The sequence below is a fragment of the Chenopodium album genome, chromosome 12, assembly GCF_948465745.1.
Source record: "Chenopodium album chromosome 12, dcCheAlbu1.1, whole genome shotgun sequence".
Taxonomy (NCBI): domain Eukaryota; kingdom Viridiplantae; phylum Streptophyta; class Magnoliopsida; order Caryophyllales; family Amaranthaceae; genus Chenopodium; species Chenopodium album.
In genome coordinates, this window is record NC_137845.1 from 10,683,352 (window position 1) to 10,707,714 (window position 24,363).

Below are 24,363 nucleotides of genomic sequence, written 5' to 3' on the forward strand. Positions count from 1 at the left end.
GATCACTTCTGTAATAAAAAAGGTCACGTTTGTAAAGAAAAAGGGTCACTTTTATATAGAAAAAGGGTAACTTTTTGCAAAAATGTTCGATGTACAATAAAATTATTGTAAATCGGGGGCATGCAAAAGGAAAAAAGGTTACTTTTGTTGAAAAAAAGTCACTTTTGTGAATAAAAGGGGTCACTTTTGTGAATAAAAGGGGTTACTTTTGTGGAAAAAGAGTCACTTTTGTGAAAAAAGGGGTCACTTTTATGAATAAAAGGGGTCACTTTTGTGAATAAAAAAGGTCACTTTTGTGAAAAAAATGGTTACTTTTGTAGAAGAAAAAGGGTCACTTTTATACGAAAAAGGGTCACTTTTCGCAAAATGTTCGATGTACAATAAAATTATTGTAAACCGGGGGCATGCAAAAGGGATTGTTAAACTTATCTTATCTTATTTGAACTAATTAAAACCTAACCTGAAAAATATAGGGTGATAGTGTGTTCTATTAACCTAATTTTTATTTATCTGAACTTACCTAAACTTATCTGAATTTATCTGAACTTATTAAACCTTATTAAAACTCATTTTAGTTGTAATTTGAACTTGGCAACCTTTATTAAACTTATTTTTTCTGATCGGGCTTATATGAAATTATTCAAACTTAACTAATTTTCTACACATGAACTTCCACGTAAAAGGAAAAAAAAAAACCTAACCTTATACGGAATATTTTATCCGTTTCGTAATAATTACAACACTTTCCTTTTATATATATTCTATAATAATTGCAAAATCTCCATATTTAAAAAGAATTCAAAATTACTACATTCGTTTCATATTTTTTGCAACTTTGTAATATTATTTGTGAGATATAAAATATTCCAAAGTTGCAAAAAAATATAAAACGAAGTTAGTACTCCGTATTGTATTTCTATCTCTTCCCAAATACTAACCCCACTTCATAAATATTTCTCTTTCTTATTAATTTTACTTTTTTTTATTAATAAAAAATTTATCTTTTGATCCTCACCCTATAATTTTCCGAAAACTTTGTGTATATCCTAATGTTACAATCGTTACCAAAAAGGAGAAAGGGGCAAATATAGTTAAATAAATAAATCATTACTCTTGTCTCCTTTTCATTAGAGTCAAACAAACTAAACCAAGTTCTCTCAATCTCAATACCTCTCTTAGAGAGTCTAAATAAGTCGGAGGAGTGATGGGTGACAAAAGAGCAACTCCGACGGCAGTCAAACAACTGTCGCGATGGATTCGAAGCCGATCTGTGAGACAACTTGTAACAATGGCGTCAATTGCAGCATTCATATTCTTGATTTTACTCAAACTTTTCGTCAGAAATTATACTTATTTTTATATTGCTGCTCAACTCGCTCATTCTATTGGGATTTTAGTCTTGATTTACAAACTCACCATCACCAAAACTTGTTCTGGTAATTTGCCCTTTTTATTTAATCCCAATTTATTCAATTGTTGGTGTATAATTTTATATTGTTATTGTGTAATTTGATTTGATTGATTATCAAGTTTGACTCTGTTTTATTAATGTTTTCCTGTAATTTGCATACCCCTTTTATTCAATTTAATTTATTTTCCCCTATTCGATTGTAATTTTGTTATTTGAACAATGATTGTTCTTTTATTTAATTTAATTTTTTCCCTTTCTTCAAAAAAAAAAAAAATAAATAAAAAAAAAAAAAAAATCCCCTTTTATTGTTTTGATTTTCTCGTTTGGCAATGTACGCCTTTGAATTAATAGTTTTCAATCTTATTAAAGAATTCTTAAAAATAGATTTTACTTGTATGGAAACTATAGAGTTTTATCTGGTGCTCCTTTGGTTGACAAAGGAATTTATTTCCTATAGGCATTTGTATTTCATAGGAATTAAAATCCCACATCTAATTTCCTAGGAGTTTACAAAACTTGTTTGGTTGTAATATGGGTATTTACAAATCATGGAAATTTCGAATTACCAAGGGATCTTGGTAATTAAATTCCCATGATTTTGTACTTCCCACACTTTCACTTTTTGTGGTCTACCAAATAAGTCTCCTATTTCCAAATTCATGGAAATTTTTAATTCCGCCGTTTTATGTGCAACCAAACAACACCTTGGAACAGAACACGCTGACACACAACAGAACCTCCTCACGTGCTTGTGAGCATGTTCGTATGAGAATTTTTAAATGAAAAAATAAATACCTCTAACTTTATAATGTTTTATATCTCACAAATAATATCTTAAAGTTTCAAGCAAAAGTTAACGGATGTAGTAAATAAAGTCCACTTTTTTTATTTGATACTCGTAGAAAGATTGAATATTCTTTAGGAGTATATTAAATTGATTTTTTTTTGTTTTTGTTTTTTGAGGGCATATTAAATTGAATATTAACACTAACTTTTATCTAAATTTTGTATTTTTATGGCTTTTTGCTTGAAATAAGAAAGTACATGTCTGACAAAATAGAACTTATATTTGCTTAATTATTATTTTTGGGTTTAAGTTTGTTGAAAAAATGGAAGAAAATAGGTTGTTCTTAATGCTCTCCATGTTTCTTTTTGTTAATCTTGTTTGGATAATTCCAATGCAACGGATTTGAATACACAGTCAATATCTAGAAGAAATTATAGCCGTGGTCTCGTGTGGGATCTAGTTTGATTCGTGTAAATTCACAATAATTATGCTTACGTGTACATTGAAATTGTGCAAAAAGTAAAACAGGATTAAGAGAATAGATTAAAAAAAAACATACGGAGTACTCGTATTGTGACTATATCCATTGACAGTGCAAAAGATTTGATTGAGAAAACTATTTACATAAATCATGGAGAATAGCATAATTGATGCTAATATGATATAATATCCTATCTACCTAACAATCAACCAGCAGATTACATGATTTTTGTTCATCTATTGTGATACTGAAAATTTTTTCTAACAAAAAGTCGATCCTTGGTTCATTTTTAGTCTATTGATCATACAATATGCTTGTAATTATGAATTTTAGTAATTAGTATATCCTTGTTGATCTTCACAGGCTTATCATTAAAGACTCAGGAGCTTACTGCGATATTCTTAACCATAAGGCTCGTGAGTCATTTTACGTTCACACGCGATATTTACATTGTACTTGATTGTATAACCCTGGTATCTACTCTCTGGGTTATATATATGATACGATTTAAGTTGAAGAACACCTACTTGAAAGAGCTTGACAACATGCCTTTATATTATGTGGTAAGAACCCAATTTTAGATTGTAAGTAACACATGTCCACAATATATTTAAGTCTATGAAAATCGGTGTAGATTGAGGCATCTATTTGGATTGTTATATTTTACAGAGTATGCAAAGTATAGTGACACGTTACTTTTGCTGTTTGCAGCTGGTGCCTTGTTTTATTATTGCTGTTATAGGCAATCCTGGATCTGGAATCATAGGGCTGCTATATATGTTTAGTAAGACGATTGAAGCCGTTTCAGTGCTTCCTCAGCTGCGCTTAATACAAAATGCTAAGGTGCTGTAACACTAGCTTTAATGTGATACTTAGCAAAAGTGTTAATATCTCTTTTTTATAAAGAAGCTCATTTCATGCTTGGGTAGTTTGGTTAAGTCATCTCATGCTTCATTGAGAACAGAGTCTTAGCTCGATTTAGGGGCCATCTATTGCAGTCAGTTTCCGGTAAAGCTGATGTTTGGCTTGGGAGCTGGTGAACTGGTTGGATTCAAATAAAACGATACTCCATATTAAACAAAGTGTAATAACTTACTTTCACAATGACACATACACTGATACACATGCTTAAACTTGTACCAGGAGCTACTTCATACTTGTTGATAACTTCCATTTTATTCTTCCCAGATTGTTTTTCCTCTATCTTCTTGGGAAGAATTATGTAATCACTAATCTTGGTCGAGCTGGATTTCTAAAGTCTTTTCCCTTTGTGATGCAGGTGGTTGAACCCTTTACTGCGCATTATGTCTTTGCCCTGGGTGTTGCAAGATTCTTCTCATGTGCAAACTGGATATACATGGTTAGTATACATCATACGTACTGTCTCAACTCTCAATTGTCGTCGTAATCTTTTATTTGTTTTCACAAGATTGTTTATGTACATCATGACTTTAAATTTGTATGAAAGTTTAATTAGCTGAATCCGGAGTTTCTTAACAAAGAGTGGAAGCATAGATGAAGGATTGATTGAATACACAAATGACTTTAAATCTTGTGATAGCGCCAATTTTATCATACATGATGCTCCCATGGCAGATGGCAAGTATGCTAGTATGCTAATTCTTCCTATTCTCACTTACTATTATCTTTGATCTAATCAGGATGAATCCTCACATCTGGATTTTGAGAGGAACATTAATTCAAATTTCTAAAATTTAGAGTTAGGTTGCAAACTAGTGTGCGTTACAAACGCACATCTAGATGCAGAACAGTCACTATTCTTCCTCCCACGTCCCACCTATGGCGTTCTATCATCAAGATAAATGTAGTGTTTTAGAATGAATGAAAAGATAGTTGTGTATTTGTGTATTTTTGTATTGTAATCCATGTTACAGATTTGCCTGAGATAGCTTGACTTACTGATAAATTTGCAACTACATACAGATTATTGACACCAAAGGAGCAATATTGACTGGAATAGGGAGAGGACAACTTTATCTGATTGTAATTCTTCTTGCTGAGGTGGTTCAAACTTTCATCTTGACAGATTTCTGCTATTACTACATTAAGAGGTACATCTATTTCTGAATACACTTACGTCGCTTAGCTGCTCTAATGCAATGTTACATCCAACCGCATATGTTTGTGACATTAGTAGTTCAAATTACACTAACTCCGAACATAGTGCTTTTTTTTAAGAAATTAATCTATAATCTGTTGCAGAAAAATTTTGAACCACATTGTCTTTTTACTCATTTAGACATACTTTCCTAGCTACTACAGTATGAGGTTTATAAAAATTCCTAGCAATTTTGGTTATCCTTACTTTGCATTAGCTACAAAATACAGATTCTAATATGGAAAACGTTTTACAGTGTAGTGGAGGGACAAAGCATGATGCGTCTACCTTCAATGGTCTGAGCCCAGGATAAGTTTTTGGGAGCCGCAGCCATAATTTACTTCATGAAGATGCTTAAGTTAGTGAAATGTGTAATGGACTGATATTACTCGGTGTAATAACAGTACAACGAAAGGGAAAACTCAGAAATTTGATTTAACAAATTAATGGTTTTACAACGATAGTAGTAGGTTTAGCCTACAAAGCTCCAATAGTGACTTTAGGTCACAACTCTCCTAAGAAACTACTCCAAAATTCTGCCTGCCTATTTCCTTCCCTTACCTCTCTATTTATACTAAGGACTATTAACCCTAATGAACTAATATAACTAAAATACCTATACTACCCCTACAAGTTAGTTTATTACAAAATGCTTGCCTTCTACCCATCTTTACATACCGACAAATGGGCCCTTGTATTTTATGAAGAGTGAGCATCCAATTTGTGTAAAGTACTCTACATTAGTACATGTGAAGAATTAGGGTAATTGAGGTTCAATCTCGGCTGGAAGCAGCCCTGCATATTAGAAATAAAAGTGCACTTCTGATTTATCGTTTGGTATACAGTCTACTCTGATTACTCCCCCTTGCTCTCTATAAGAATAAAGTCTATCAGATGCATTTATCCTTACATTAATCTTGATTTAAACAGGACTTGCAGGAGTATGATTGTGTATTCCTAAACTAACGAGTAACGGGTCTGCAGCGTGCAGCCCCTTAGTTCTGGTTCTTTTGTATTTGGTAAGATCGGATCAGTTTTTGACACCCATACTCGTGTTTGTTATACCCATATTTGACATAATGCCGAACACGCGTAATATGTGTTTGCTATGTGAGTTCTTTTTAGCATGACTTATAAGTAAAATCCGAGCTATTGATCCCAAAATAGCTGGTACCTGAAATTCATAAATAGTTGATTAACAAAATGTACCTAGCATTCATAAACTTTAAATTTCCACACTATGGAAATGGATAAGTTGGCGGTGTAGCAGCTTCATAACATTATTTGCAGGTAGCAGTGGTTCAAGTTCCATTAGTCAATCAACCATACCATAATTGCATCACTTACGAGTATTAAACTATCCCCCTCGTCAACATCTCATACAGTACTACATAATACTCCTGACGTTAAATTTAATGTTTGTGAATAAAAATTTTTACTTCATTTGCTTATAAATAATTAAATACTTGTTCTTGTCAAAAAAAAATAAAATAAAATTAATTAAAATTAAATACTTGCAATAATACACATCAATGTTTAAATTTAACAATAATAAATGCAATTGTATATCAATAAAAATTTCACTCATACTCATATTACAATAAGCCCCTATTATAAAATAGACTCAATAAAGTAACTCCTATAACACTAATCGAGTAATCTCTATAATACTGATCAAATAACCTCTAATATATTGACGAAGTAATCCTTATAAAATTAACGAAGTAACCAACTAATTTTTTTGAATATCTGTAAAAATTATTTCAGGTCAACAAAAATTATTTTATTTCATTAAATACAAGGTCAATTAAATAAGTCGTATAAGATGATTAGATGAATTAGGGCCTTTTTGTTTCAAAAAAAAAATTAGGGTCTTTTTGTTTCACCTAATTTCAAATAAATTCCAAAATTCAAATGATTAAATAATATTTTTTTTATGGTAATTAATTAAATGGGATTTTCTCATTTTTCATTTGGTAGCATTGTAGTTTTGGTTTTTTCATTTGATACCCAATTTTTATTACTATTCCACTCGGTACCATTGTGATTTTAACTTATTCTTTACAATAGCATCCCATTAAATAAAGTACTACCTCCGATTTTTATTAGTTGCAACTTTGGGGTATTATTTGTGAGATATAAAATATTCTAAAGTTGCAACTAAAAAAAATCGGAGGTAGTATTAGTTTTGTATGATTGTGGTCCCTATTTTTCTAATTCCGACTGCAAATTTTGATCCTGTAAGATCATAATGACCCTAACACTTGATTCGGAATTTTTTTTTGTGCTAAACAAATCGAAATATACAAAATGAGACTTTTTTTTTTACCACATAAATTGTGACATTTTTCAGCGTTTTTCTTTGCTAATTTCGACCTTAAACTTGAACCTTAGGCCGCTAAGGGCTCAAACATCCTATTAAACCTTAACTGATCAATTTTTTTTGACACCCAATTTGGAACAAAAATAAAAATTAAATACCAAATGGAAAAGTCTAAACTATAATGATATCAAATGAAAAATCCCTTAATTAATTAAATTAAATTTAGATAAAATAATTTGGTACAAAATGAGATAAACAAAACTGGTAAAATATTGAATGGAAAGGTTCGCCAACTCAGCGACCTTACTAATTTTGTAGTTAAAAGTGAAGCTCCATTAGACCATTACATTACTACAAATTTTTATCTCTCTTTCTCTTTCCTCAAAGTTCCATTTCAAGAGAGTTGAAAAAATGGGGGACAAAAGAGCGACTCCGACGGCAGTGAAGCAGCTATCGCGATGGATTCGAAGCCGATCAGTGAGACAGCTAGTAACAATGGCGTCGATTGCAGCATTCATATTCCTTGTTTTACTCAAACTTTTCGTCAAAAATTATCCTTATTATTTCTATGTTGCTGCTCAACTTGCTCACTCTATTGGTATTTTGGTCTTAATTTACAAACTCACCATCACCAAAACTTGTTCTGGTAATTCCTCTTTTCCTTTGATCATTACTATTAACTCATTTTTAGCTACAATTATTTGAGGGTTTCCTTGATTTTCAAACAAATCAATCATGAATTTGTGATTAGCTGATTATATATCTTCGAAAATGTCTTCGGAATTATGTGGACGGAAAATTTATTCAATCATTTCGATTGTATATTGTTATTTTCAATTTAAATACGAAATTGCTACTTGATAATTATATACTTTGTATGAAATTATCACTTGATAAATCTTTCTATGGTTACCAAAAGATTTACTTGGAATATCTAGATTTTCCTCAACAACTAAAAATGTTAATCTTCTTTCAAAAAAAAAAAAAAATATTACTTAACTTATCTGAACTTATTAGGCCTTATTAAAACTTATTTTAGTTGTAATTTGTACTTGGGTAACCCAGAACTTATTAAACCTGATCTGAACTTAACTGAACTAGTGAAAATAAGGTGAACAGAATATACCCTTAATCTCAAATATTTTTATTATACTATTCCTGGTTAGACGGTGATTAAATTTTAATAAGACTATAAGAGTTTGTATAAATTATTATTTCGTATTTAATACTAAATATTGGTAATTGAGTAATTGGGATAAGATATGTCATAATGGACAATGTGAAGTTATGGTTGACATGTCAATATCATACTATAAGTTGTAACACTTGTAAGTTGTATCATAAAAAATCAACAACTGGTGGCCAAGATTGCTGCCTTAGTGTCAACCGAGTACCTCGTGAAACACCTTGTCATTTTAATTATATGAGTATGAATTTCGCTGTTATACAAGTACGGAGTATTATTTTACAACCGTAAGGTGTACTGGGCATTAGGCGACAATTCTAAACGTATCCAATTTTATTTGAAATTGTTTTTTTCTTGATTAGAATGAATTCAACTTATTTGATGTTATAATTAGTTTGATAGAATGCGCCTTGGTCTAACCATGCTTATGCACAAATGTGGAACGATTAAGAGGAATAGCCTAGGAGATTTGGTGTTTTAAGTTACAGAGTATAAATTTTGATAATTTATTTTCTTCAATCATGAAAATTGACATGAAGTATGTGGAGGAAATAATCTATTTCTACTTCGTATTCAGGAAGCATTGACATATGATGTTCTATGTTTATCTAATCTAATGATTTTGTGACAAAAGGTGGTGTCCTTTGGTTTAGTCTACTAATCATACAATTATATATGCTTTCTCCTAGTAATATGTGTGTGTGTATTCTTGATGATCTGTACAGGTTTGTCATTGAAGACTCAGGAGCTAACGGCAGTATTCTTAACCATGAGAATCGCGTGCCATTTTATGCTCATACGTGATATTTATGTTGTACTTGATTGTCTAACACTTGTATCTACTCTCTGGGTGATCTATATGATACGATATAAGTTGAAGCAAACCTACATGGAAGAGCTTGACAATATGCCTTTGTATTACGTGGTAAGTGATTTTGTTACTTGTTTCACTTTTCTCAATTCTTTCTCTATGTAATCATCATCAACAATTCAACATGTACTATACATTACCACTATACTTTTAAGTACTCTGAGTTACGATGTTATTAAAAACTGATGAAAATTGATGCAGATTTCATAACTCAATAGAATGTGTAAATAAGTGAGCATCATTCAAAGGCAACTTATGCAATACTTCAACAAAAATATTCATTAGTATTATAATACTTGAACCATAACTACTCATTATGTAACAGCTTACCATATTTTCGTTGATCCAAAACTATTTTTGTTATATACAGCTGGTGCCTTCTGCTGTCGTTGCATTGATAGGCCATCCTGGATTTGGAGTGAACTTTAGCTTCAGATTCTTCTATATGTATTCTAAGACAATTGAAGCCGTTTCAGTGCTCCCTCAGTTGCGCTTAATACAAAATGCTAAGGTACTGTTAGATTAACTTCGATACATTACAAAATGTGTCATCTTTATTACATTAAGATCCATGTCTCGTATAGGATTTAGGCCATCTAGTCTAGTCTATTTCTGGTTTTGCTTGTAAACTGGTTGCACTCATGACTCTGAAAGTACCTATTCATCACACCTAGGTGCACATGCTCCGATGTGGTTATGTTATTAGCTAGAAGAGGGGTCAACCTATTTATGTCTATCTTTGAACAATCGCCACAGAGCACATTCTCCCACTGCCCCACACGTACCTAATACTTCGCAGAACCTTCAGAGCTCAATTTCAGTAAACCAGTGATACCCCTCCAAACTTCATGCATCCTTGTTCAAATTCTATCAAAAGATAGAACCTATCTATACTCTGTCTAATGTTGTCTTTGCCATATAATTTATCTACTTGCACTTGCTAATTTATTTATTGATTCCACTAATGCAATATTAACTTTTCATCGATTTCCCTTTGTGTTGCAGATGGTTGAACCATTCACTGCCCACTATGTCTTTGCCCTAGGTGTTGCTAGATTCTTTGCATGTGCAAATTGGTTGATCATGGTAAGGATATAGCATACATTACACTGTCTTAAACTCTTAATCAAGTGTCATTCTCTCATAAAAAATTTACAATCACATGTTAAAACTTGTCTAAGATCTCTCGACTAACCACCCACCTTTTCTACTACATACAGCTTGTTGACAGCAGAGGAGCAATACTGATGCAAATCGGACGAGGACATTTGTATTTACTAGTAGCTCTTCTCGCTGAAATTGTTCAAACTTTCATCTTGGCAGATTTCTGTTACTACTACGTCAAGAGGTACATCAATTTTTGAAAGTTCATATTTGTCCCTTGTTACCAAAATAACAGTATATCCAACTGTATACAATTTATCTAGTTAGTAGTTAAAATCATACTAATTATAGCGACAAGCTGATCTTTCTATATACTGTACTAAATCTATGAAAAATCCTCTTTTAACTGTGTAAACTACTTGAGACATACTTTCCTAGCTATTTGCAAATATGTCCTCCCCCCCCCCCCCCCCCCTCCCTCCTCTGTTTTCCCTTTCTTTGGTAAAAAATGCGAAATCTAACAAGAAAATGGCTTTGACAGTGTAATGGAGGGACAGAGCATTATGAGACTACCCTCAATGGTTTGAGCTGCAGCAACTTGTGCTATCGGAAGGCTGCAACGATAAACTCTCTTCATGAAGATGATCGAGTTTCTGCCCAAAGGGGAGAGTAAGACTTTACTCCCATGTTCGCCTTTCATGTGATAGCAATGTATCAATAGAAAAATAAAGACTTGTATGCTCTCAGTCTCAGATTATATTTTATTTTATTTTATTTTTCCTGCGAAAAATAAGGATTTGCTCTGTCAGCTATCAGAAATAAGGAAGTGAGCATCCAATTTGTGTAATTCATACCACATTAGCTTATGTAAACTGTGAAGTAGAATAGTTAGTGAAGTTGGGTTGGTCATTGGAACTTAAGAAGGTTCAACCTCAACTGAAAGTAGCTGTTGTATTGTTGTATACTTCGTGCTAGAAATGAAAAGGTGCCATTACTGTTTTACTGACTTTCTCCAAGGATTACACTTTACATGGTATTCATATTCATGTTACTCTCCCTTTCATTTGTATCCATGAGAAAGGGTGCCAATTTTCTTTTAGAGAGAAACTCTTCACCAAGCTTGGTGATTGAATCGTATATTTCAATAATTTTCTTCCAAAACTACCCTTCTTGAGTCCTCCGCCCACAAAAAAAGTGTTCAACTCTAAATGACACGTAGGCCTGGGCTGTGTTTCCCAAATTGGGCTCACACACCTGTCACATGGGCTTAAAAGTGGTCAGCCGGCACGAATAAAAAAGACCCCAACGCTCTGGCTGCCCCAGAGAACCAAGCCCACCAACATGACCCAATACCAAAACTTGGGTTAACATGGCTTATTAAGTCAACCTCAACTCATTATAATCTATATTTATGTAGTGGTTAACATGGCTTATGGTTGCTCTCTATTATTAAGTCAACCAATAAATCCCATTTATCTCTCCCTCTATTTTTCTCTCATTCTGATCAAATTATTACTACCAAAGAATCATAGAAGTGAGATTAATGAGTCACAAGAGGGGAGCAACTCCGACGGTGGGGAGGCAAGTGGCAAGATGGGTTCGTGGTCGAACGATGAGACAGCAAGTAAGCATGGGCACAATTGCAGCATTGGCGTTGTTGGTGTTGTTGAAAATGTTTATGAAAGGAGAAACACATTTGTTTGTTGCTTCTCGAACATCTCACGCTGTTGGCATTTTACTTTTACTTTACAAGCTCACTATCACCAAAACTTGTTCCGGTAATGTACTTCCTTTTTCTTTTCTTTTTCCTCTACTAGAAAAGGTTATAATCTTTATATTTATATGATTTCCTCTTTTAATTTGCTGGTAAGTTGTGTTATTTATTGGTTGTTATGTTAGTTGCTTGTTTGAATGCATTGCAAGAATTGATTGTAATTTGGTATGTAATTATTTGATAAATCAAGCTAAAGGTGTTGCTATCGTGATCTTTTTATGAATGAACTAATTTTATTAAACTAAGAAAATGTTGATTGTTCAAGGATTGATTCTTGTTGATTGTTTAAGAAATAATTACTACAACACTGTTAAAACATGCAAAGTAACTCTTTGATCTTTCCCTTGTCTTTCGCCATCACTCCTTATGTCATTATTTTTTTAACATATTGATTATAGACCGAGGCCACCGAGCTATATGAGCCATCTAAATACAAAGTAATAAGTATGTGTGCAATAATCGTTGATGATGATGTCATGATGATTTTCACAGGTCTATCAATGAAGACTCAAGAGCTTACAGTGATATTCTTAATCATGAAAATTATTTGCTACTTTACACTCTTGTCCAAAATTCACGTTTTACTTGATTCTATAAGTCTTGCATCTACTTTGTGGGTGATCTATATGATGCGATACAAGTTACAGAACACCTACATGCAAGAGCTTGACACCATGCCTTTGTACTATGTGGTATGAAATTTTGTTTCATGCATCTTGCAATTGTAGATCATAGCATAAATAATAATATGTATATTTGGTGTTTACAGTTGGTGCCTTGTGCCGTTGTTGCATTAATAGGCCATCCTGGATGGCAATCCGACATTGTCACCAGATTCTTGTACATGTATTTTACAACAATTGAAGCTGTTTCAGTGCTCCCTCAGCTTCTCTTAATACAAAAGGCCAAGGTATCATATATTCATTAGTTGGAGCTTTATTACCTTGCAAGTTGCAACAAGTTTGTATACCCTTTATCAGCCCTGAAAGTCAATCTCAGCACAAGCTCATTTCAGTAGCGGCATGAACATTTGGATAGTCCTCTTTGTTACACTGATGTAGTAAGAGTTACATAAGTCATGAGTTGAGTTTACTCGAATGTTAGTTGTTCAGAATCAAGTCTTTACTAAATTATAGCCAACTACTTGATGAATTAAGTGATAGAGTATAAAACATATTCTTGGGCCTCAACTATTAGCTTAAGCTTTTGGTTGAGTTGGTCCTCTAACATGGTATCAGAGCCAGCGTGACATAAAGGCACGGGTTCGAATCTCATCCACCCCCCACTTTCAAGTAGAATATTAAGCGATGGGTATGAGGAGGGCCCATGCTGCATCCACACTTCTAGTCCAAACGGGCTCTCGTGTGAGGGGGCGTGATAGAGTATAAAACATATTCATTGGTTGAGTTGGTGAAGCCCATTTCAGTAGATAAACAGTTCAGCCTGAATTCGAATTTTTATAAACTTCTTACGCAGTAGTGCAGTACAGGCATACTGATGCAGGCACAAATGTGTATCAGTAGTAGTTGCTGTTTCTTACTTTCTTGTATTTCAATTTTTTGTATCGCTTTCAGACCTTCAGTTAGTTCTTCCTAGCTGAGTGATTCTAACATGCATCCAGTAAAGAATTGTACATGATTGTGAATCCTGATTTCTCATTTGTAATTTCTTTTGTAATGCAGCTGGTTGAACCATTTACTGCTCACTATGTCTTTGCCTTGGGTGTTGCCAGATTCTTCTCATGCGCGAATTGGATATTTTCGGTTAGGATACAGCGTGCCTGCATTTTCTCTTAAACCTTTCAATTCTTTGATTGATAACCCTGTTTATTTTGTAACTGCAAACAGCTTATTAATACCAAAGGAGGATTATTAACGCAAATAGGGCAGGGACATCTTTATTTATTAGTGATTCTTCTCTCAGAAGTGGTTCAAACTTTTATCTTGGCGGACTTTTGTTACTACTATGTCAAAAGGTATACCAACTGAACTCCTAAACACTCTTATATTCATCACTTCACACGAAGTAATACCCCGTACTAAATATCTCCAACTGTATTAATTTGTCGTATTACTGGTTCAAATTAAGTGTCTGTGACGACTGTTATTTCTTGATAAAGTTGGTCTATTAATCTGATATAATGCATTTGTGTTATTCAATTCTTCGGTCAAATACATAAATTAAAAAAGAAATTTGGTTTTACAGTGTGATGGAAGGACAGCGAACGATGAGGTTACCCTCAACGGTCTGATGCTGGGATATATTTGGAACTGCTAATGTAACGTGGCTCGAGTTCTCTATGCTCTTCTCTTTGTTCCATTCATTCTGTGTATTTGACAGCAAGACATGTATGTTTTTGGCCTCAGATCTGCCAGTATAGAAGAATAGGCATCTAATCTATGTAACTTTATATACGAGCAATGCTTCTGTTATACACTTGAGTGTACCTTATGTACTTTGAAGTAAGTAAACCCGAGTTTATAAAAAAGTAACAACTATTTTCGATGAATATATAAATCCTCAATGATAAATGAAAGTCACATCTAAAAAAGTCACTATCAAATTCATTAATAAATAACAATGGAAAACAAAAAAATGTCATCCTCAACTTTGAAGCTAGGCAGACCCACACCAACAATTCACATTCAATATGTAATTGTAGTGACCCTTAACTCTCCCTTATTAATTTTTAATTATACTTTTTCTTCAATTCTTCATTTCAACTTTGGCAAATTCTAGTTGCTAACTCTTAAGTTTAGCAAGTGAAGCAACAATGGGTGACAAAAACGCAACACCGGTGGCTGTGAAGAAGATAGGAAGATGGGTTCGAAGTCGATCGGTGCGAGAGCAAGTGACCATGGGCGTCGTTGCTGCATTTGTGTTGCTTGTTTTGATCAAAGTTTTTGTTAAAAGCCAAACTTATTTGTTCGTTGCAACTCAAGTTGCTCATTCTGCTGGAATCTTACTCTTAATTTACAAGCTTACTATCACAAAGACTTGTTCTGGTACGTAATCTTTTCTTTAATTTACCTCTTTTTATGTTGATAAGCCTCATTTGGTTTGCAAGTTTCCTTTAGGCATCATAGATTCATAGCTAATGTCATAGGCTATGCCACCCGAAAGTCGGGACGGTACGGCTACTCTACAGTAACCGTACCATCCATGGGTCACTAACTCACTACAAGGGTTGCTTATATGTACAGGTAGATAATATCATGAAAACCGAACATATAAAATATAAAATAGAACATATAAAATATAACATTGTGATAAGAACGTGTAATATGATTATTCGTCATTACTTATTGCAATTAATTATAACTTATTATCATATTTTATGCTTTGTTGTAGCTTTTTTAATACTATACATAAGCACTTGTATACTTTTTATGCACTTCTTAAAGAAAGAGTAATCAGGGAAGAAGATGAAAATTACAGTACTTTAATTTATTTCTTTTCTTACTCTTCCTTATGTTTATTAATTGGATTATTCACTTTTCTGACCAAACTAATTTTAACCTTATGTTTTTTTTTTTTTTTTTTTTTTTTTTTACTAATATATCATTAATTTAGTACCTCGTATGTTGGTAAATTCGTTAAATATATTTATATAATTATGAATATGAAATTATTAATGGTTTAAGCTGAATAGTAGAGACCATGGAAAAAATGATGCAACTTTCTTTTTTTTTTTTTTGGGTGTGTGTTTTGGCTTTTAATTAATTGGTAGAGTTCTGAAGAAGATAAGGATCCAGATAAGACAAGTGAAGTTGATATCGTTTATTTAATCAAATAATAATGGTAAAGATAATCAAGATTGGCCCCATCTCATTTGTCACGATTGATAGCAAACTAAACACTCGTGAAACACATGTTTGGAGGATAATATTGTGGGTCACATACATGATTATAGTTTTTTTTTTTTTTTTTTTAAGTAGTTACATGATTATAGTATAATTTACGGACTACACAATATTTGGTAGAATTGAATCTATTCAATAAATGAAATAAATAAACTTATCGCACTACATGTTGATGAAAGGGTAAGGTAATGAGACTAATTTGTGCATGACTATAAAAAGTCAAAAAGTACATGACTATAACTTTTTTAGGCACAGAAGGAGTAAATAATATGGTCTTAGATCGAGGTGGTATATAATTATTTGTAATATGTGAATTTGTGACGGAATTTGTTTATGAGAGCAACAGTGGCAGGAATGTAGATTTTGTGTTCTTGTGCTTCTAAGTGGACCTGAGAGATGATGAATATGTATTAATCTCCTTTCCTATTTCATGATCAAAGACACAATGTACAAACAAATAAATAAACAATCAGATGATTTTGTTCATCCAACAGCTAGACTTCCTCTAATAAAGATCTCTAACAAAACATAATAGCTCTGTTAGAGCTCTTTGACATGGATATATCCTTAATTTTATAGTAGACTATATCAATGTATCCTTTCTCAATCTTCACAGGTCTATCATTGAAGACTCAGGAGCTTACAGCAATGTTCTTACTCATGAGAATCCTATGTTTTTTCGGGCTCTTCCGCGATATACATGTTGTTCTTGACTCCCTTACCCTTGTATGTACTCTATGGGTGATCTATATGATGCGTTATAAATTAAAGAACACCTACATGCAAGAACTAGACAGCATGCCTTTATATTATGTGGTAAGCAATTTTGTTGGTGTTCTGTATTTAATCTTTTATATTTCGCTTTTTTCATTTAGTTTGTTGCTTTACTTTATTATTATTGCCTTGAACACACTTATCTTACTCATAGGATGATTATATATATAGTGATTTGATATGCTATATTTTTGGTGGACAGTTAGTACCTTGTGCCATTGTTGCAATAATCGGGCATCCTGGATTGCGAGCTGGCATTATCTTGGGTTTTTTTTTCATGTACTATATTACTATTGAAGCTGTTTCAGTGCTCCCTCAACTTCAGTTACTACAAAAGGCTAAGGTACTGTAATTCCTGTTTTACTCCGCGAATACTTTACTAATCTCTCTAAGCTGTTGTGCTCCCTCAACTTCAATTAATGAATATTCCATTCCATAGTACTTATTCTTGTTTGTATTTTGATTGTATGAGGTTTTAATCTTCTATGTTTTACAGAGTCATGTTTACTTTTTACAAGTTCTTTCGCTTATTTGTTTATTGGTGGCCCTATATGATCTAACACGTTCTTCTTTTACCCTTCATCTTTTGTTTCGCAGATGATTGAGCCATTTACTGCTCACTATGTATTTGCATTGGGTGTTGCAAGGTTCTTCTCATGTGCAAATTGGATAAATATGGTGAGGATATAAGTCTTATAGGATACATTCTGTTACAAATGCTCTAGAATTTTATTTTATTTGTTCATGCATATTATGACCCTCAATGCATTCCTTAGAAGCTTAACATAGTTGAGCTGGTATTCCTAAGGAGCGAAAACTTTGAAATGTATGCTTCATGTCCAATTGAAATTTGTCTAAGATTATTCAACGAAGCTTATATAGCCTTATATCGTGCAATTGCATACAGCTTATTGACAGTAGGGGAGAACTCCTGACGAAATTAGGGCAAGCACAACTTTATATACTGGTGGCTCTTATCGCAGAGGTGGTTCAAACATTCATTTTGGCTGACTTTTGTTACTATTACGTCAAGAGGTACATTAGCTTCATTCTAAATTTTACATATGCTTTTTACGTTATTGACAGAGTATAAAATATACTACGTATGACAATGGTGCAGTAAATGATCCCATCATTGGGATTAAGACTTCGATGTTGAAGTTTGTTATCAATTTTTTTTAAAAAATGAGTTTATGATCAATTTTAGCATCTGCCCATGCATGTAGACATCATATAGCTATGCAAATTTATAGGTTTGTTCGACAAAAGTAGCTGTTATCTGTCGTAGTAGTTGCTCTTGTAGCTTGTCAGCATGATGTTTATAAGGGAATGGTTTTTGCAGTGTGATGGCGGGAGAGCGCATGATGAGGCTACCTTCACTGGTCTGAGTCTAGGATCCGTTATCGGGGATGATAATGCTGGGAGCTGCAACCATAAACTTTGTTCTTGTAAATGCTGAAGTTTGTTTGCTGCCTCAATGTACACCCCTGAATAAACAATAAGGAATAAGACTTGTATGTATGATTTGAGTCTCAGTTCCTTCAGCAATCAAAAACTCAAAAGTGAGCAAATCTATGTAAAATACAGTACTTACCTTGCAAACATTCAAGTGTGTTGGTTGAAGTAATACTGAGAGGAAAAGGGTGATATTGCTTGAAAAAAACAGGTTTGGGCTAATACATACAAGGTTCATTTGGGCTTTGGTGCCTAAACGCCCAAATATACCTAAAATTTTGGGCCAGGACTGGCCCAATTACTGCTAAAAATTCAGGTCTGAAACCAATTAGAGTCAAGGGTGATCAGCCCTAGATTGTTATTACCGTCTCCCACCATTTATAATACATTAATACCCACTTTTATACTACTTCCTCCATTTCGTAATAATTGATTTTTTTTTTAAAATCCGTGTACACCTCAATAGATTACTACTCTCTCCATCCCATAATATAGTTCATATTTGTGTTTTTTATGGTATTTAAGAAATACTATCTCCGTTTTTAAATACTTGCTCTATTTCTCCATGCGCAGAGTTTTAGGAGAAATTGGAGAAAATATAAATATATGGAGGTAGTGGGGTAGGTGAAAGAATAAAAAATTATAAAAAGCAAAGTAGTGGAGAGGATTGGAGGAGAGAGAATATGTGGTGGGTCTACTAGGTGAGATAAATTAGTTAAATATTGTAAAAGCTTTCCAAATAAGAAAATAGAGCAAGTATTTAAAAACGGCTGAAAAAGAAAAGTGGAGCAAGTATTTAAAAAGGGAGGGAGTAGGAGGAGAAAGTGAATGAAGTGTATTAATAAAAGTGAAAGTACAATCATAAACAAAAGTTAGAGAGAGAAAGTGGAAAAAGGTATAAAGCATGTGTAAAATTAAAGGGTAAATTAGGAAGTACAATAAATAAAGTTAAAAAAAAAAAAAAAAAAAAAAAAAAAAAAAAAAAAAAAAAAAAGTGAGGATATGATAATCTTTACATACTCCCTCCATTTTTTTTTTATTTGCATCACTTTTTTTTGTGGTGTTTTTTTAAATGCATCATTTCTATATTTGTTAACTTTATACTATATTTTATCATTTCTCTCTCTTACTTTAAATCTCACTTAACTTGTTTTATCATTTCTCTCTCTTCTATGGTCCCCCACTAAAATAATAAAAATATTTATTCACTCTCACATACTTTCTTTTTCATGGTCTCCATTTTAGTTTTACTATAATAATTTATTTATCAACTTACAATATTATATTACTCTCCTAAAACTTTGTGCAGTCCAAAGTGATGGAAATAAAAAAAAAAAAAAAAAAAAAAAAGACGAAGAGAGTACTATCTAAAAATAGAAATAAAAACAACATTTAAAATCTCTAATAGGAAAATAGAAAATATATTATGAGACAAAAGGAATAACAAATAGAAGGGATAAACAACAAAAGGAGAGGGAAGGAATATTTTGTACGTCCATAGGTCCCATCAAAAATCAAAACCTATCAACTTGGGTATAACAAACATGTGTCATCTTATGACTTACTCAGTATGTCACGTATATTAAACGTGGTCCACTTCCAACATCATACTCATTACTTAGTAGTCAGTTGTACTCACCACAAGAAAGAAAAATCACACTAGCTTAATCAAGCTCGAGTGTTTCACTTAGTCACCCAAATCAACTAATTTTCCAAATAGTACACCAACTTTGATCACTCTTTCTCTCCTAAACCACCATTGTTGATCGGAATATTAGTATGGGGGATAAAAGAGCGGCGACACTAACACCGACGGCGGTGAAGCGAGTAGGAAGATGGGTTCGAAGCCGGTCGGTAAGGGAGCAAGTGACCATGGGAGTGGTGGCAGCAATTATGTTGCTGGTTTTGTTGAAAGTTTTTGTCAAAGCCCAAAACAACTTGTTTATTATTACTCAAATTGCTCATTCAGCTGGTCTCTTAGTTTTGATTTACAAGTTATCTATCACCAAAACTTGTTCAGGTACTTCCTTTTTCCTTTTTTTTTTTTTTTTTTTAATTTCACCAACTTTTGCCTAATTTTTCTTTTTTAATTAATTGTTCCTCGTGTTTGGAATCTTTATTGATTAACTCTATCGATAAGTGTATAAGAACGAAATAATATATATGCTCGTGTCAGATTTTGTTTGATTCGTGTTAATGTCTATTTTTAGTATACTTCATCTATAACTAATTTGAACTTGCTTTCATTAAACATAAATTATACATGAGGGCTTTTGGATCCAAAATAAATAAATACTCCGTATCAAACAAATAGAAAATATATGGTAATAATTTATTATAATTAAGGGTTGTGATACTAGAATTTTAACTTCAAAGATGGTTATGTTGACTTTTAAGACATATGTAAGTCTTGTGAGTTGTGAGTTGTGAGTTGTGAGTTGTGAGTCATTGTTTAGGCTTATCAACTTTATCTAGTAGCTGTTGAAAAGTAGAAAGCTTACATCTTTATTTATAATTATAATGTTAATTACAGTATTGTTTTATAATTACCCCAGTTCAACTCTAAAAGTAAGTTATAAACAGTAAAATTGGTAAATTGGTAGGTTTAAAAAAAAGAGTAAAGATTAGGCAAAGAGAATATAGTTAGGTTGGTTTTATACACAGCGATTTTTTATGTTTTGACCATTAAAGTCAAATGTGACCTGTAATTTAGAGACTACGCCAGATAGAGGCATAGACGGAGTCTTGACCAAACATTTAGTAAATTAGTAGAAATTCTCAGGATTTTACTAATACTATTTGCAATCTGCATAAACCCTGAAGGAGTAAGCAATGAATTACATGGACAATAAAAGAATGGAACCTCAAAATTAACAAGGAAAGACACATAAATATGGTAATCACATGATCTTTATTCATCTACACTTTAAATAAATTTCTAACAAAATGTGTCTCTTTATCTTGTACAATTAGTGTATTAATCATACAGCTTTATATATATAAACACAATCTTCTAATAATCTATATTTATGAATCATATCCATAATGATCATCTTACAGGTCTATCATTGAAGACTCAGGAACTAACCGCTATATTCTTAATCATGAGAATCATAGCTTATTTTGGTGTCTTACGCGATTTTCATGTTGTACTTGACTCACTAACCCTTGGATGTACACTATGGGTGATCTACATGATACAGTATAAGTTGAAGAGCACCTACTTGCAAGAGCTTGATAACATGCCCTTGTATTATGTGGTAAGCCAATTATCGATCTCTTGTTTAGGCCACTATTGTACACCTTCTTGTTCTCTTCTCTACTAAACTTAAGTATAGAACATATATAGCATGAAGGATAGTGACAGATTTTGGTTACTGCTCGCAGTTGGTGCCTTGTGCCATTGTTGCATTAATCGGCCATCCTGGATGGCAAGTTCACATCATCTCAAGATTCATGTTTGTATATCTTATGACAATTGAAGCTGTCTCGGTGCTGCCTCAGCTTCATTTAATACAAAACGCTAAGGTTAGTAATATTTTCTTAGATATTATACTCTGTAAATATGTTTCTTAATGTCTCTGTCTCTTAAACAAGCTCATTTCATATGTTGGATGAAAACCTTAAAATTTCTTTTTTTGTTTCAGTAAGAGTGTGAATTGGGACTTGGAATGTTAATGATAGTGAGTTGAGTTGAATCATGTACTAATCATAATCGAACTGTACATTTCTAGCAAAGCATGTTTGAGTATGTAGGTAAACAAATTGGTCTCAAGTTGAATAGTATTGAACTCAAATTATCGAAAGTATGATGAGCTACTTGCTGTCACTCATGCAAAAACTGGTCTCAAGTTTGTGTCAATATTCGATTCTTGGCGCGTAGCTATGATTGTTAATATGAGTTTGATAGTAGGATTTTCAATGTTATTATTTTATTAAAAGTAGTTGTATTTGGTTTACAATCTGATCATATGAGAGTATGTTTTTGTCACATCATTTTGCTTTTGCGCATTATTAGTAGCATTCTCTAATTTCCATATTAACATCTTCAAAATGTTGTGTTGCAGATGGTTGAACCATTTACTGCTCATTACGTCTTTGCTTTGGGTGTTGCAAGATTTTTCTCATGCGCGAATTGGATATTTATGGTAAGCATAAACCATACAATCATACATTTTACTGTTAAGTGTTCTATTTCATTGCCTACCTTTTCATGAGATTACTATGGCATTTATATTGTTGTTCATGTACTTGGCTATTCATACCTAAATAAGGAGTGCAGACATTGAAATCTATGATTGGCAGAATACTTAACTAATGTGATGCTCTCGAATATTAAATCCTGTTTTTTGTTTCCCCTGGCGCGTATGTTACTTGCCTATTTAATTCAAACACTATCATGGATCCTGTCAAATCTACCATAGAATCTTTTGTGAATTAGCACACAGGCTCCCCTGCCCCAAGCCCCAGCTCCGTAATGGGCAGGTATCTTGTTAGTGCATTAAACTAATGTTGATGATGTATATATGCTAACCTCTGATCATTTGGAATGTTTCGCATATTTCTCACCGCAATGAAATGCACACACAAGTAACTGACCTAAGACAGAAAATTGTCAGTATCTGCTCTTCTGATCTGCTGAATCACTGTATTATTCTTTTTTTTTTTTTAGGAAATCACGGTATCATATTGGTAACTAATTGATGAATGATTTGTAGTTTGCAGGATTAGTATGCTCTATAATATGTCTTAGTGAAACTTGTCTACGGTTTTTTGACTGACCATATATGATGCAACTACATACAGCTTATTGACAGCAAGGGAGAAATCCTAACACATATAGGAGATGGACACCTTTACATACTAGTTGCTCTTCTCTCAGAGGTTGTTCAAACTTTCATCTTGGCAGACTTTTGTTACTACTACGTCAAGAGGTATACAAACTCCTCAATAATGCTTATATCTGTCGATCTGTTGTTGCAGTACACACTGCCTCTAACTCCATCATTTGTCACGCTATTAGTTCAAATATCACTTGTCATAGCTGATCAATGGATTTGCACTGATTTTTTCCCCTTAAGTGTCATTTGTCATGCTGTTAGTTCAAATTCACTTGCATTGTCATAACTGATCAATGGATTTGCACTGATTTTTTCCCCTTATTCACGGAATTTACAGTGTAATGGAGGGACAGCGTATGATGAGGCTACCTTCTCTAGTGTAAGATCAGGATATGCTGAGAGCTGCAGCAGTAAATTTATGGAGCTACATAAGTTTGTAAAACTCTTGCTTTCTGCCCCTTCCCCCAACCAACAAAATAAAGAGGTAAAGAAAACATAAGACTGGGTTTCCCATATTCTCTGTATATATGTGACACCAAGATATGTATGTCTGCCCTCAGTCTCAGCTCTGTCTGGTAGACTTAAAGATTTCAAACTTTCGAAAAATCGTCAACAAAGAAGTCATCATCTGATTTCTGTTAACCTACGCTGATGATCTTTAGCATTGCATGAGTAGCCCCTAATCCTTATAAAGTGGACACAATTATCTTCTATCTTTAATGTGGGATACACACCCCAATACAAACTCTCACTTATACATGTGAGACAACACGCTACTCACAACATGTGGGTTTTCTCATGGTTTAACACTTCCATTCACATGTGAGTTGTTCATAATATTGGCCCAGATTACAACACAACCCAACCTAACTCTGACACCATGATAAACGGGCCTAGGTTATACTTGTCACAACTATCCACTTTATACGACTAAGAAGGTTCCACCTCAAAATCATATGGAAATAAAAGGAGTAGCCCTTAGCCTTATAAAGTGGACACAACTTTCTTATTTCTTAAATGTGGGATACACTTTCCAACACTTTCTACACTCTTCAATGTGGGACAACACACCACTCACATGTGGGTTTTCTCATAGGCTCAACATGAATGATGTAAAATTAGTTTTCTTTATTGTTTGTTACGATTCTCCCTACCTTGGAATGGAAATCAATTATTAACCTCTAGATTACGTGATTTGATACAATTACCCACCTTTAGTAGAGTAGATGGGTTCGACTCTACTTACCATGTAAGCATGTAACTAATTAATTATGTAAGAAAAGGAAAGAACTACTCTTTTTATGAGATTATCTTGATAATAAGATGAGGGATAGTTTCAACTCTTTATTAAACTAATGATAATTACTTTAATTA

The 24,363-nt window shown here is 33.1% G+C and overlaps 5 protein-coding genes across 5 annotated transcripts; all 5 read left to right on the top strand.

The window, feature by feature from the left end:
* Positions 1-1,116: 1,116 nt before the first annotated feature.
* Positions 1,117-5,720, top strand: LOC145571948 (uncharacterized). The gene is made up of 6 exons (XM_081630963.1): positions 1,117-1,436; positions 3,043-3,242; positions 3,391-3,522; positions 3,959-4,039; positions 4,624-4,751; positions 5,055-5,720. Exons 1-6 carry the CDS (start codon positions 1,205-1,207, stop codon positions 5,098-5,100), a joined length of 819 nt encoding a protein of 272 aa, XP_081487089.1. The 5' UTR covers positions 1,117-1,204; the 3' UTR covers positions 5,101-5,720.
* Positions 5,721-7,461: 1,741 nt separating this feature from the next.
* LOC145571949 (uncharacterized) lies at positions 7,462-11,284 on the top strand. The gene is made up of 6 exons (XM_081630964.1): positions 7,462-7,767; positions 9,033-9,232; positions 9,549-9,689; positions 10,184-10,264; positions 10,399-10,526; positions 10,824-11,284. Exons 1-6 carry the CDS (start codon positions 7,533-7,535, stop codon positions 10,867-10,869), a joined length of 831 nt encoding a protein of 276 aa, XP_081487090.1. The 5' UTR covers positions 7,462-7,532; the 3' UTR covers positions 10,870-11,284.
* Positions 11,285-11,747: 463 nt separating this feature from the next.
* Positions 11,748-14,331, top strand: LOC145571951 (uncharacterized). The gene is made up of 6 exons (XM_081630965.1): positions 11,748-12,060; positions 12,549-12,748; positions 12,826-12,966; positions 13,739-13,819; positions 13,904-14,031; positions 14,262-14,331. The coding sequence occupies exons 1-6, from the start codon at positions 11,826-11,828 to the stop codon at positions 14,305-14,307; spliced, it is 831 nt and encodes a 276-aa protein (XP_081487091.1). The 5' UTR covers positions 11,748-11,825; the 3' UTR covers positions 14,308-14,331.
* A 366-nt stretch (positions 14,332-14,697) lies between these two features.
* On the top strand, positions 14,698-18,358 carry LOC145571952 (uncharacterized). The gene is made up of 6 exons (XM_081630966.1): positions 14,698-15,061; positions 16,536-16,735; positions 16,896-17,036; positions 17,291-17,371; positions 17,601-17,728; positions 18,036-18,358. The coding sequence occupies exons 1-6, from the start codon at positions 14,830-14,832 to the stop codon at positions 18,079-18,081; spliced, it is 828 nt and encodes a 275-aa protein (XP_081487092.1). The 5' UTR covers positions 14,698-14,829; the 3' UTR covers positions 18,082-18,358.
* A 1,442-nt stretch (positions 18,359-19,800) lies between these two features.
* On the top strand, positions 19,801-23,513 carry LOC145571953 (uncharacterized). Its single transcript, XM_081630967.1, has 6 exons — positions 19,801-20,168; positions 21,209-21,408; positions 21,536-21,676; positions 22,216-22,296; positions 22,955-23,082; positions 23,327-23,513. The coding sequence occupies exons 1-6, from the start codon at positions 19,928-19,930 to the stop codon at positions 23,370-23,372; spliced, it is 837 nt and encodes a 278-aa protein (XP_081487093.1). The 5' UTR covers positions 19,801-19,927; the 3' UTR covers positions 23,373-23,513.
* The last annotated feature ends 850 nt before the right edge of the window (positions 23,514-24,363 follow it).